Raw genomic sequence first — 14323 nt, 5'->3', positions numbered from 1 at the left:
CTTTGGGAGAGCTGGAGAACCATAAATCCAGCCCATTAGAAAATTATGACCATGGCATCAACTATGCTTGGGACAAGGAAAAGCTATAGATCACAGGAGAGAGATGAAGGGCCAAGTCCTGAAGAAAGTGAGGAAATGGGTTTGTAAATGTAGAAAACTGGGTTTGAAGATGAGACAAAGCAGAACCAAGTACAGAATATGGAGCTATAAATCGGAGTGGTTTGAGATTTTTTTAAAAGCACTGCACATGGAAAGCAAGAAGTATTGGAAACCCTCCTCTCTCTTTGCACCATGCAAGGAAAGTGAAGGAAAACACCTTCTGGGTGGAGAATATTTTGAGGTACATGATGTCATCAGGTTTCAATTAAAGGGCCAGAAGGCTCTTTCTGGAGGAAGGGACAGTCCAGCAGAGAGCCCTGCAGACAGAGCTCTTGCTCACAGAGAACAGAGGAGGCAGAGATCCCAGTGGGCGGCACTGAGAGGAAGGCATCCAGGAGCAGAGCCGAGCTCGTGATGGGGCCTGGGGATGGGAACGAGGCAGAATGTGTCCCTGGGGGCTTAGAAGCGTGTCAGAGGAACAAATGAAATAAGAGATGACGAAGTAGGTTGGAGACCTAGTGGGAAGAAACAAGGACTGAGGAGACCAAATTTGAGAGTAAGAGGAATGTCACATTTAAACCACTCCATCATGCCAGCCCAGTGCTAAATTAGGGTCGAGGACCAGCACCTCCCCACCACCCTGGGACTCAGACTTACACAAGGTCTTCAAAGCTGGAGGACAGATCATTTCCCACAAGCTTGAAGCTTAGACACAGATAGCTAGAGTGGAAAGAGAAATGACTCATCTACCACTGGTTGCTCAGAGGCAGAGCCAGGACCAGAACCCAGGTACCCTGGCCCTGGCCTTGGGGCTGTCCTCTTCCTACAGTTCCCACAACTGTCCCTAACATGGAGGTGTGTAGGGGAAAGAGGCTACACTGGTATTGTGACCAAAATGTGACCAGTACTGGGAGATTCGTGCATCTTGTTCAGCCCTAGGTACACTGTTTGCTAACCTGCCAGTGAGCTGTTTTTCAGAGACATGACCTGTTTCAGAAATGCTGGTGTTCCTGGTGCTTGCATCAACCTGAAGTCATTCTTTTCTGTGTTTTTGTTCCTCTAGTGTCTTTAGCCTCCAGCACCGTGGGCTTGGCTGGGCAGGTGGTTCACACAGAAACCACAGAGGTTGTGCTGACAGCAGACCCGGTCACAGGGTTTGGGATCCAACTGCAGGGCAGCGTGTTTGCCACTGAGACACTCTCCTCTCCACCTCTGATATCCTATATTGAAGCCGACAGCCCGGCAGAGAGGTGAGACACCTTCCACCGCACTGTTTCCTGCTCTGCATTGCTGAGCTGGCTACCTTGGACAGCTAGTGAATTATGGGACAGTGCTCAATGCAGGAAACTCAAGATGTAATGAACTCTCTGTTCTGACAATATAATTTTATGTTCTTGATCAGTTTTGAGAAGAATAATGAGCATGGATGCCTTTATCTGGCAGATTTTTGTCCATTGGGGATTTGAGGCCATATTAATTAAAAGGAAAAAATCTATTAGAAAATCTCTTCATTCGAACTTTAATAATTTCTCTACCATGGGGGAATGTACATTCATCATTACTGTATATGGGTTCAGATCAGATTAGAACAATGCCATGAATTATTAATTACTCTCCTGTGATGGTTCAAGATTCCCTTGCTCACATGTGTAGCTGTGAGATGCAAGAGTGTAAGACATTCCATTTGACCTAACATGATTCCCACGTCATTGAATAAACAAGACCCAATGGTTATGGCATTTTGCGAGGATCAAACAAAGCAGATTTGGCACTTCAGGTAATAATTATCTACCCGATCTAAAACCTCTAACATGTGCTTCTAAATTCAGATGCGGGGTGCTGCAGATTGGAGACAGAGTGATGGCCATTAATGGAATCCCAACTGAAGACAGCACCTTCGAGGAGGCCAGTCAGCTCCTCCGAGACTCTTCGATCACGAGCAAGGTCACGCTGGAAATCGAGTTTGATGTTGCAGGTATGATCATAGAACCGCAAGGCAGCTGCAGCGTCAGGAGTGGACTGCGTGGGAATTATATGGATGCTGTGACACAAAGGGAGCTATTTTTTATATACTAACATGCTTTTGTTTAGGAGATTTGGGGTGTCATTTCAAAGTGAGCATTGGTGTCACATTATTCATTAAAATGTCACCACAAGAACAGTCGAGAATAAATGTGACAAAACAAGTAAGTAATAGCCACTATAAAGTTGGTAAAGAAACTCTGCGGCCCGTATTCTTCCTGACTTTCTCCTGTATGCTAGAGAAACCGTATTCTTCAGTCACACCGAGAATAAGAGCCTCTCTTTAACCCTCCCCACTGCAAAGAACATGGGGTTTGGAGGGTAACAATGAAAACTCATTGAGTGGATTTATACAAGCCCAATAGGTAACTATTTGGTCTCTGGTACTAAAGGGAAAGTAGACCAGACACTTGTTAAAAAGAAGGAAGACTTAATTCAAGACTATTGCAAGAGTGATCAAGCCTTGCAATAGGAAAAAGATTGAATTCAACTCCGAAAAGAGCAAAGACAGCCAGGAATTTATAGCTAGCAGGCAAGGTGAGGCTAAGGGAGCTATTGGATGGGAATTACTAAAAGGAGCTCGATAGCAACGGAGGAGGGATGAGGAATTTAATTCAAGGATGGAAGTATACTTGATCAAATGAGTTAGTGCAAGACTTGCTAGAATGACTCAGCAGGCTAAGGACTGGGACAAGGACAAGCCCAGTCAAGCAGAGGGCCAGAGGAGCCTGAGTTGGGTTGTGATGGGAGTCTGTTGGTAGCTAACATTTGTGCAGCTTTTAAAGGTTGGTGCCAGTTCCCACTTAAGAAAGTTGTCTTCACACAGTGAAATAGTACCTCACAGAGCTGATAACCTTTACCAGTTAGTACAGATATGCCTTTGGACATGGAGACTGCATTATTCCTACAAATACTGGCTGAGTAATTGCTGTGGGCCAATTTCTTTTCCATACAGTGGAGGTGCAACTGTAGATGGGAGAGAAAAAAAATCCCTGTCATAATGAAGATTATATTATAGCTGTATAGAAAGTTAATTTTTTAAATTAACAAATATAAATTAAGACAATAATAGAAAATAAAGCAGAATGGGGGTTAGAGAATGACTGTGCGGGAGCTATTTTCATAGGATGATTCATTAAGGGAGTGGCATTTGAGCAGAAATTTGAAGCTGGAGAAGTCGCCAGCCATGTGAGAACCTGGGAGGAGAGCATCCCAGGTGGGGGGAATAGCCAGAGTAAAAGATCTGAGCCAGAATAATGAGCTTGGTGTGTTTGAGAAACAGCAGAAAGGGTTTTTGCTAGGGCATATAAGGGAGTAGGGGCTGAGAGCCAGCTCTGGCTGTAGAGTTGGGGTGGGGGAGGTTGGAAAGGTCTCAGTAATGAAGGGCTTTGGCAAAGAATTTAGATTCTGTTCCAAATGCATTGAAGTCAAGGAGCATTTTATGGAGGGGAGCAAGGTAGCCTTCTGAGATGAGAAGACAGAGTAGAAGTGGAAAAGCCAGTGAGGAGGTGGTGGCAGTTGGACAGGTGAGGGATAGTGGTGGCTTGGCCAGAAATGGTGGCAAATAGTGAAAATTGGACCATGGCTAACAGAACCTGCTCATGTGTTAGATAGGGGAGATGAGAAAAGGGAAGATCATGGATGTGAGGCATAAGTGTCAGCAGCTGAGTAAATGCTGATGTCAAACTGAGAGGAGGATTTGAAGAGTGGAAATTTGGGGATAGCAAAAATTCTATTTTAGACATGAGCAAGTAAGCCCACTACCAAAGCTAGGGGAAAAGGACAAGCACACTCACTTCTTAATTCAAAAGACAACTATTGAACACAAGTTACTGAGTGCTAGGCTCTGTCCTATATTTGGATCATTGAAAGAGGAAATAAAAAAGTTCAATATCTTCCAGGACCTCATAGTCAATTGACAAGAGCAAGAACTGATGAAAGATAAGAGCAGACTTACTGAATGTGTGTTGCCACTGAAATGCAAAAGGAAGTTCCCAGGAGACTGCAGGTAGCACCTCCTGGAGCCAGGATCAGTCCTGAGCTGGAGAGAAGGACTGAGGAGGGTCCACCAAGTCAGGGACTGTTAGTCATTGTAATAAGGAGACCACTAGGGAAAGTCTCAGACAGAAGGGATTCTGCCTAAGGAATAGTAAGATTTAAAGGGAAGGGATGCTAGCAAAGGAGACGATGAAGATCTACTATAGAAAGTGCAAGCAGAACCAAAAAAAGGTGGCATTTTGGAAGCCCAAACAAGAGTGTCAAGGCAAAAGTCATGGTCAGTAGCGTAAAGGTGCTGTAAAGAATTCAAATAACATAGGGCAGGAAGTGTCTACTGGGTTTGGCAATTAGGAAGACCAACAGTACAGAGTAGTTTCAGAGAACTGGAGGACAGACGTCAGATTGTAGTGATTGAGGGAAGGGTGGAATGCAGACACACTGTGCACCCTGTCTGCCAAGGAATTGGTGTTTGGAAGAGGGTTTGGCAGGAAAAATGCAGTGAATGGATAGAAGGGACTGAAGGACACTATGGGCTCCTCTTTTTAGAGCTTTGCAGCATTTAGTTACATACTCAGTGCTCCGTTTTATATTGCCTTGTCTTTTTATCAGTGGTTGTCAGCCAAGAATCGGGTTTGTCACAGGGCACATTTGGCAAAGTCAAAAAATTTAACTGTAGATGAAAGAAAATGGGACAACAGATAGAGGGGGATCCAGAGTTCAGAGGGGTATTAATTTGTTTTGCTGCTTTGTTAAGCTTGGAGAGATTTGAACATGTTTGGGCTTAAAATGAATGGAAAAAAGAGATATTTGGTGAAATTGGGTCCCCAGAGGGATGAGAGGGCAAATTATGTAGAACATGGGTAGATAAGTAGTCTAAGACAGAAAGTAGAAGACCTCCTCCTATGAATCTGAAGAGAAAAATGCGAGAATATAAATACATTTTTAGCTGTGATTAGGAAGTCCCTATAAGAACTATCAAGCAAGAGTGAGAGGGTCAGCAGGTTGGAAAGTTGAAAAGAATGGCAACGGTTTAGCATAGCTAATGGGGAAATCAGGGAGAAAATTAACCAGACTCATGGGGAGGGGTTTTTCAAGCTGGAGGGTGGGCCAAGCAGAGTTCAGAAGCTCCAACCTGCATGGTCAAGTTGGGGTTTGATTGTTTGCTTGTTTGTTTGTTTGTTTTTGTCATGATTTTGTCAGGAGACCTCAGCTGCTGGGGAATAAAAGCAGAGATGGTAGATGATTAGATTGAGACAAAGATTGAGATTTCAAAAAAAGGTTGAACAGAAGGAGAACTTAAGTCACAGAGGTTCAAATTGTTGCAGGAAGAGTAGGTGAATAACTATGGTAATAGCATCAAAATGATCCTGATAATATTTACCAATAGCTTACTCTGTGGCATGTCTAAGTACTGTGTGTCATTAGCTCACTTAGTCCTATAACAACAATGGAGAAGATTACTATCCTTACATCCCCAGAAACAGGAGACCCATGTAGTTAAAGGTAGGGCTGGGATTTTAACCCAGGCAGTCTGGCTCCAAGACCACCCTCTTACCATTACACACACTGCCTGTGTTTGCAAAAGTCTAGGCTGGCGAGGGATGGAAATTAATAAAGGATCAGCCTGATAGACTGGAAAGAAAGAGGGTACTTAAGTAACTGGGAGTCTTCAAGAAAAGTGTGTATAGCAAGAGAAAGTTGATATTGAGGTCAAAGTAGTGTATTAGAGTTTAGGATTTCAGAGAAGGTCGAGCAAGGGTAATGTGTTGCTGAAGCAAATCTTATTCACCCAGAGGACTGGGAATTGGGAATGCAGTGTAATGGAAAGACCGTCCACACAGTGAAATCTCTCAGGAGGGCAGGACTTGGAATGAGTAAGGGGGTACAAACTAGCTGCTCTTGTTTTGCCAAGCACAACCCCATCAAAGAATGTCCACAGTTGGGGTTTCCTCTTCCTGGGCAACACTTCCCCAACATGTTTAAATGGCTTGCTCACTTCATTCAGGGTTTTGCTCAAATGTGGTTTACTAAGAGAAACCTTCCCTAACCATCTGTCACTCTCTATCCCTTTGCCCAGATTTACGGTTCGTAACCCTTCTGAAGCTCTGTTGTTATGTGGTACATTTATTTGTTTATTATCTTCTCTTCTCCAGTAGAAAAATGTAGATGTCAGGGACGTTATGCCTTTTGTTCATGAATGTACTTCAAAACAGTACTTGGAATACAAGAGGCTGTCTGCAAGTAGTTGGTGAATGCATGCGTGCATGCATGAATAAATGAATAAATGAATGATGTTCAGTTGGCACTCCTAAAGGATTCACATCAGGAACTTCAATTTACATGACAAAATGATTGCATATCCACTGTTTCTCTGGGACTCCTAGTCTTTTGGTGCTGCTTGTTTCTGCTCATCTGCTTCATTTGTCTCTGTACAAACTTTCTCTGACATTTAATTGTACGTAACTGTTTCATTTTTGGTAAAATATCCAGAGAGCAGCAGTTAGGTCTGATTTCTAATTCCCAAGAGAAAGAATCTAATTGGCCCCACTTAGATTTGCTACCCTCACCTTTCTGTTAGCTGTGGGCCAGCAAGAATCTAGTAGAAGGACCTTATAAGGGATCAGTCAGATGGTGGTGCAGCCATGGCTTTCAAAGAAGGCTGTCCACCGACCTCAGAATGTCCTCACTACAATCACAGAGCATTAATGATGAAAGGACTCATAATTCAGTACCTCCATTTACTTGTAAGTGAGGGAACTGGGGTTTAGGTGGGGGGGCTCAAGGTCATACAGCAAAGTGAGTAGTAGATCCCAGGTCTGTTGAATTGCACCCCTTTTTTCCGTAACATATTCCACTGCCTCTTCTCAGAGATGTTAGAGTTTCCAGCCTGAAACAGCTAGCTTTCTGAATCTTGCCCTATTGACACTGTCTGTTGATGGGAGGTACCTATCCTGTGCACCACAGGACACTGAGCAGCGTTTACTCAGTATGTTCCAACGGTGGAAAGGCCAGCACATTCTGACCTTCTTCATAAGCGGTACCTACGTATTGTTGTATTCAAGCATATTTATTTTATGTGTATCTTTAACATTTGTTCTTTACTTAATCCATACTTAATATATATGTATATTTTACGTACATGTTGATTAAATGCTTTAATATCTTAAGTTTAAGCTTCAAAAAAAGAAATTATGTCTATTAAACTCACATTGTTCCAAGGAACAGGAAAAGGGCGCCTCAGATTATCTCCACCTGTCCTCCATTATTCCAGAAATAACCCATTTCTAATCAACAGAAATGACGTAGAAGAAGACCAGAAAAGAATAGGTTCCCCATGCTATCATTCCCTTCTCCCCTGCTCACAGCAGCCATCACTGACTGATGCCAGTATCTCCCTGCTGAGTTCAGACACAGCACCAGAATTCTCAGTGTAACACTCTAGTTAGTCATTACCAACACTGGAATCTGTTAGAAACTGCTGGAAAGCTCAATCTTAATCTCTGGCTCAATTCAATCATCTACTGTCTCTGCTCTTATTTGTTGGCAGCTGATGTCTCTTCACAAAAACCTGCTGGACCACACAGACTGACCTGCTATGATCATAGAGCTTCTGATTCTCATTGGCCCAACACCCATCTTGAAAACCTCTTTACATGAGTCTAGTTGTTTTTCTCACTGGTTTTCCCCTTCGCTATTCTAAATCTTTATTATGTTTCTCAACTCTCCAAGATGCCATTAGAGAACATGGAATATTTGTAAGAAATCTCTAAACATGATCTATTTCAAGATTGCTCTGTCCTCCTGGACTCACTCCTAATTATCTGGATGTGAGCCCTCTGTTTCCAAAATACTTCTTCAGAAATATTTTATACCCAGATATTGATTCCCAAGCTATTGGGTTTTGGAAATGAGCTATCTCTATTTTACAAACATTTTAGGTGACATAAGGAGGGGCTAAGAATCTGAACTGTGAGTACACTCTTGTTTAAATCTATAGTAAATGAGTATTACTATACAAACAACATTGTAGTAATATTAATGAATTTTTATATTTACCTTCCTTCATCATATATACAACTTTATAAAGCTATAATCATAAGCACAGTTTACATATTGTCTTTTTTCAATATTGTCTTTTAAAATACCAATCTCAGACTTTCAGCCAAGATGAAGGCGTAGGGAGACACACTGTGCCTCCTCGCGCAATCAAAATTAAGGAAAACAAAAATTTAGGGGAAAAAAAAAAAACAACCAGAACTGACAAAAAATGGAACTGTACAGAAGTCCAACAACCATTCATTCAGACAAGTAAGAGGGGCAGAGTCAGCAGCCTGTGCAAAGGGGTCGTGGCAGGAAAAGGCGGCGTCTGGCAGACCTGGCACACAGGCAGCAGTTGGCAGATCCCAGGCGCACAGGTGATAGCCAGCAGACCCTGGGCATGGGATGACAACAGGCAGACCCAGTGAGGTGCACAAGGCAGCGGACTGACACACTTGCACACAGATAAACGAGGCAAAAACGGTCAGCAAGACAGACAGCGCAACCCAGGGCCCCGGCAACAGGAAATAAAGCCTAAAAGCACCAATTGAAAACACTTGTGGGGGGGTTGAGGTGCCTGTGAGGTCCTAAGCCTCACAGGAGACTTTGTTGGAGAGACCCACAGAGTCCTAGAACATACACAAGCCCACCCACCTGGGAACCAGCACCAGAAGGGCCCAATTTGCTTGTGGGAAGCAGCAGAAGGCACTGAAATTCAAGAGAGAGCAGAGCATGCACCATTGTTCCCTTTCAAACCCCGCCCCCACATACAGCATCACAACCCAGCAACTGGATTGTTTTTTTTCCCCCTAAATTTTTGTTGTCCTTAATTTTGATTGTGTGAAGAGGCACAGTGTGAACACCTGGTGAACACTTAAGGCTCCACCCCTCACTATGTAACAGGTGCGATAAGACAAAAAAAATAGCTCAAACGGAACAACTGATCAAAGCTCTAGAGCAAACACAACTAAGCGACCAAGAGATAGCCAATCTATCAGATGCACAATTCAAAGCACTGGTGATCAGGATGCTCACAGGACTGGTTGATTTTGGTCACAAATTAGATGAAAAAATGAAGGCTACACTAAGGGAAATGAAGCAGTATGCACGGGGAACCAATAGTAATGGGAAGAAAACTGGGACTCAAATCAATGGAGGGGACCAGAGAGAAGAAAAAAACAACCAAATACAAAAGAATTAAGAAACAAGAATTTAAAAAAAAATGAAGAGAGGCTTAGGAACCTCCAGGACATCTTTAAATGTTCCAACATCCGAATTATAGGGGTACCAGAAGGGAAAGCAAAAGAGCAAATGGAAAACTTATTTGAACAAATAATAAAGGAGAACTTCCCCAATCTGGAAAAGGAAATAGACTTCCAGGAAGTCCAGGAACCTCAGAGAGTCCCAAAGAAGTTGGACCCAAGGAGGAACACACCAAGACACATCATAATTACATTACCCAAAATTAAAATGAAGGAGAGAATCCTAGAAGCAGCAAGACATAAGGAGACAGTCACTTACAAAGGAGTTCCCATCAGACTGTCAGCTGATTTCTCAAAAGAGACCTTACAGGCAAGAAGGAGCTGGAAAGAACTATTCCAAGTCATGAAAGGCAAGGACCTACATCCAAGATTGCTTTATCCAGCAAAGCTTTCATTTAGAATAGAAGGACAGATAAAGTGCTTCCCAGATAAGGTCAAGTTTAAGGACTTCATCATCAACAAGTCCTTAATATATGAAATATTAAAGAAAATGTTTCTTAGATAAAGAAATTTTATCTAAGAAAAAGAAGATAAAAATATGAACAGTAAAAAAATGGCAAACTCACAGTTATTAACAACCACCCCTAAAACAAAAGCAAACTAAGCAAACAACTAAAACAGTAACAGAACCACAGAAATGGAGATCACATGGAGGGTTAGTAACGGGAGTGGGAGGAGGAAACGGGGGGCTGGGGGGGAAGTACAGAGAATAAGTAGCATAGATGGTAGGTAGAAAATAGACAGGGAGGGCAAGAATAGTATGGGAAATGTAGAAGCTAAAGAACTGTGACACATGGACATAAACTAAAGGGGGGGGAATGGTGGGGGAGGGGTGTGCAGGGCGGAGGGGAATGAAGAGAGAAATGGGACAATTGTAATAGCATAATCAATAAAATATTTTTTTTTAAAAAGACAGAATGACAAAAATTATGTCACATTGAAAAAATAATAATAAAATATAATAAAATACCAATCTACAATATCGTGAATACTTGTCATTTCTACTTTCCTCTGAAGTTTTTTTGTTGGAAAAACCATAGCTTTGTTCTGCAAAGACATCCCAGAGAAAATCCTATTGAATGCTGTTTGCTGTCCTGACTGGTGTTCCCAGTGCTTTTCTCTGAGTGGACAGGAGCTGAGCATTTACATTCATCCCCCTGAGAATCGTTACTTTTTTTCAAATCCCACAAGGGCATCCAGGCTGATGAATTATGATTATTTTACTATGCCAACAATGAATGCCTCGGGCAGAAAAAGCAGACCAGCTGGAAGGAAGGAAGTCTTTGGTTACCCGAATGTGTTTTTAATTATAGTATTAGCAAAAAATAAACCAAAACCAGGGAAGTGAAAATAATCACATGGGAATCCAAGAAAATAAATGTTCTATTTACTTATTCTAAACCTATTGTTTCTCCAAATATTGGATCTTTTTTTCTCTTTACTGGTATTTCTTTAAAAAAAAAAAACAAATTAAATGTGCCTTTAACCACCAAGTAATTGTAGAGAAAAAAAATACCAAATATAAAATAAATCATTTTGGCATATAAAGATTAAAATGAACACTCAGATTGATCAAAGAGATTTATTTGTTGATATTTGTTCATCATTATGAATATTTCAAATCTTATGTAGTCAAAAGTGATCCATTACTGTTTCCCAGGAAGTGATAATATCTCCTCCAGTGTCATTAACAATGTTAATCTTGGTCAAAGTTCCTTGCATTAAAAATTTATAAAAGCAAAATGTTGCTATAGTAACTATTCCATATCAGTGTTTTCTAGCCCTTAGGATTCAGGACCTCACTTGTATAAGCATAGTATTGTGGGCAAGATGTTATGTACTTACATGGATACATATATACATACACCAGCACACGACAGGCTCCCCTCCCCTTTCACAGAGAACATTTTCTTAAAACAGATAAAACTAACATACATGAAATGAGCTCCATAAATGGGACAGCCGTTGATTTCTCGGTAGCTTCTTATGCATTTACTTAGGAACACGTGCATGCTTTATCCAAGTAATCAAATAATTTATTCCTGCTACACCCGTGAACACTTGTGTGGGGCCTTTCTGTTTAGCCCCATCCCATTTCCTTTACTTGATTAATGGTTCATCAGAGATCTTTCCATTTCCAGCAACAAAAGTGTACTCAAGCTAGTTCAGATGGAAAAGAGGCCTTCACCAGAAACACGCAGGTGTTTCACAGCCCTGGAGCAGGAGCCCCAGGAAGTGCTGGAACCAGACATCAAAGACTGTCCGGCTGCGTACAGGTTCTCCCCAGGACCTTCTGCTCTCTCCTCATCTGTGCTTGTTTCTTCCTCCCCTCTGTGTGCACACGGGCTGTTGGGGAAAGTGGGGCCCCTTCCTGGTGCCATCTCTGCCCCCAGTCTGCGGGCTCATTGCAAAATCTTAAACTGTCCTTTTGAAAGTGGGAAGAAGGTGACAGTTAACTTTCCTGGAATAAGGGAATGGAGAGGTCTCAGGAAAGAGGTGGAGGGAAGGCATGGAATTGAGAACTATTTTGGAAGTGAATATTTATGATACTTGAAGCACCCGAAATAAGAAAAAAAAAAGCACACTTCTGTGTTTTTTACTTGCCTCATTTTTCTCTTCCTACTCCAATACATCAAACTTAGCCGGGCTTTTAAAAATCTACTGGAGGGTATAAATAAGTTATCTAGCACAAACCCTACTGGGAATTGAGGAGGGTACACATTCTAAAGAAATAAACAACCGAACAAAGAAATAAATAGCCTTCTTGGCACATCAGAGTGTTAGCTGAGGACAGTAGCAAAGCCAAAGTTGGCATCTCTCTGTCTACGACCCTCACTGGACCATACCTGCCAGGAATGGAGAATTCAGAAGAGTGGGAAGAAGTAGATGAAGGCAACAGATGCCCTCACTCCATCAGAGTAAAAACTGGAAGCAGAGCCTAGCCTAGGGGTATTAGGAATTTTTTATAGGTAGCATTACAGGTGGAGGGCCCAGAAAAATCAAAGTTTTATCATGCCCCCCATTTGAATAGTCAATGGAGAATCTTCTGGGTTGGAAGATCAGATTCAGGTCTTGTAAAAAGTTTACTGCCCCAATTTCTCACAGAAAAGTACAAAAGACCAGGAAGAACAAGTAAAGGCAGAACAAGGAAGGGAGTGTTCTAACTGTTTCTGTGAGGCCATCCCAACTTTCACCCTGCTTTGCAGGGACGCAAAGTAGCAAACATGTGATTAACAAGTTGGACCAGAGGACTGAGCCTAATAGGTCTCACATCAGCCACTGTTGTTAATTCCTTTGGGCAGGTTGTGGGGCTGGCCTTGAGCGAAATCAACCAGTAAAAGCCAGTTTAGCTCATGCGTCCTGCATAACCCCTTTATGCTAAAGTCTCCCTTGTTTCTGGCAACTCCTTTCCAACCCTGCCCAAAACCTTCAAGAAGCGATTATAGTGACTAGCAATTTAGGGTGAATAGATGTTATCTCTTCAGAGGATATTTCTATTTCAATCTTATCTCTAGTTGAAGGTTTTGCAGACTGTTAAAGGAGTCTTAAGGAGAGTGAGTACAGTTAAGAATGTAGAGTGGGGACTTCTGGTCAAGATGGTGACGTAGGCAGATGTGGCTCACCTCTTCACAACCACATGCAAGTTACAACTAAAATACAGAACAACCGTGACTCACCCATCACAAATCTAGTGGAATGGAAGTCTGACAACTACAGAATTTTAAAAAACCACATCCATCCAGACTGGTAGGAGGAGCACAGACTTGGAACTGGTTGGTCCCACACCAGGCCCTTTGCCCAAGGTCCCAGTGTCAGGAAGATAAGTCACCACAACTTCTGGCTTCAAATCAGTAGGGATTAAGTCAGTGGAAGAAACATGGAGCCCCGAGCAGTTCCTCTTAAAGAACCCACACATAGACTCGCCTGCTCAGACTTACTCCCTCTGAGCTCCAGCACTAGGGTAGGAACTTGGAAGGCACCAGTGGCATACAGGGAGAAACCGAAGTCTGGCATCAAGGTGAGCAGAGGCAAGAGTCCCTTTTCTAAGCCCTCCCCCCACAGAGCTGGTAAGCTGGTGCCATATCTGAGACTCCATCAACCTGGCTAACACTGTTTGACCTGCCTTGGAGATCCCCAGAGACTCTGCCCCATCCAATTTATGGGCCTATCCTGCTTTTCCATATGAATGGCTGGTCTTGGCTCCTGCTTTACGACTTCTTATATCCTACCAAACAAGCAACAGCTGCCCTCAGTGAGCCACAGGCCTGCCACTAGCAGCAGCCAGCCTAGATTCACAGCTTGGTTTTGCCTGGGAATCTCCAAGCCCAGCATGAGTAGCAGCCATCTCAGATTGCTCTGTAGCTCAGGCAGGGAGCCCTGGGAAAACACAGGTGGGGGTTGACCTTGCCCTGCACCACCCAGGAAACCTCAGGGCCAGCACACCCAGTGGACAGCTAGAATCCATGTTGGAGCACCACCACCTGCCCCTGCATAGTTGATCCTCCACAGAGGGCAGAGGTTGGTAGTCAGTGGTCACAGCCAATCCTTGCAGCTGAATGGCCTGGGTAAATCCCTCCCATTGATCTGCCAACAGCAACCACAACTCAACTTCAAGAAGAAGAGGTACTCAGGCCACATGAAGGGTGCACCTCAAGTACCCAGCTTGGGTGATAAGGGAGGCTGTGCCACTGGATCCAACAGGATGCCTAGTACATTAGGCCACACTACAAAGACACAGAACTACCAAAGCAGCTCTACCTAATACTTAGAAACAAGCACAGGGAAACTGATAGAATGAGGAGAGAAAGAAACATGGCCCAAATGAAAGAACAAATCAAAACTCCAGAAAAAGCACTAAACAAAATAGAGATAAGCAATCTATCAGATGCAGAGTTCAAAACACT

The 14323-nt window shown here is 42.8% G+C and overlaps 1 protein-coding gene across 8 annotated transcripts in view; it reads left to right on the top strand.

Moving 5' to 3' along the window:
* The window catches only part of GRIP1 (glutamate receptor interacting protein 1), a 666005-nt gene that overhangs the window by 584785 nt on the left and 66897 nt on the right, over positions 1–14323 (top strand). For all 8 annotated transcript variants that reach the window (XM_037063095.1, XM_037063099.1, XM_037063097.1 and 5 more), the window contains 2 exons: positions 1163–1349; positions 1929–2074. In XM_037063095.1, the coding sequence (XP_036918990.1) occupies positions 1163–1349; positions 1929–2074 (333 nt within the window). The remainder of the gene's footprint in view (positions 1–1162; positions 1350–1928; positions 2075–14323) is intronic.

Source organism: Sturnira hondurensis, unplaced genomic scaffold (assembly GCF_014824575.4).
Source record: "Sturnira hondurensis isolate 20B ecotype Veracruz unplaced genomic scaffold, ASM1482457v3 Scaffold0014384, whole genome shotgun sequence".
NCBI lineage: Eukaryota > Metazoa > Chordata > Mammalia > Chiroptera > Phyllostomidae > Sturnira > Sturnira hondurensis.
The sequence above is the reverse complement of the archived record's forward strand: the minus strand, read 5'-3'. Positions and strand labels throughout refer to the sequence as shown.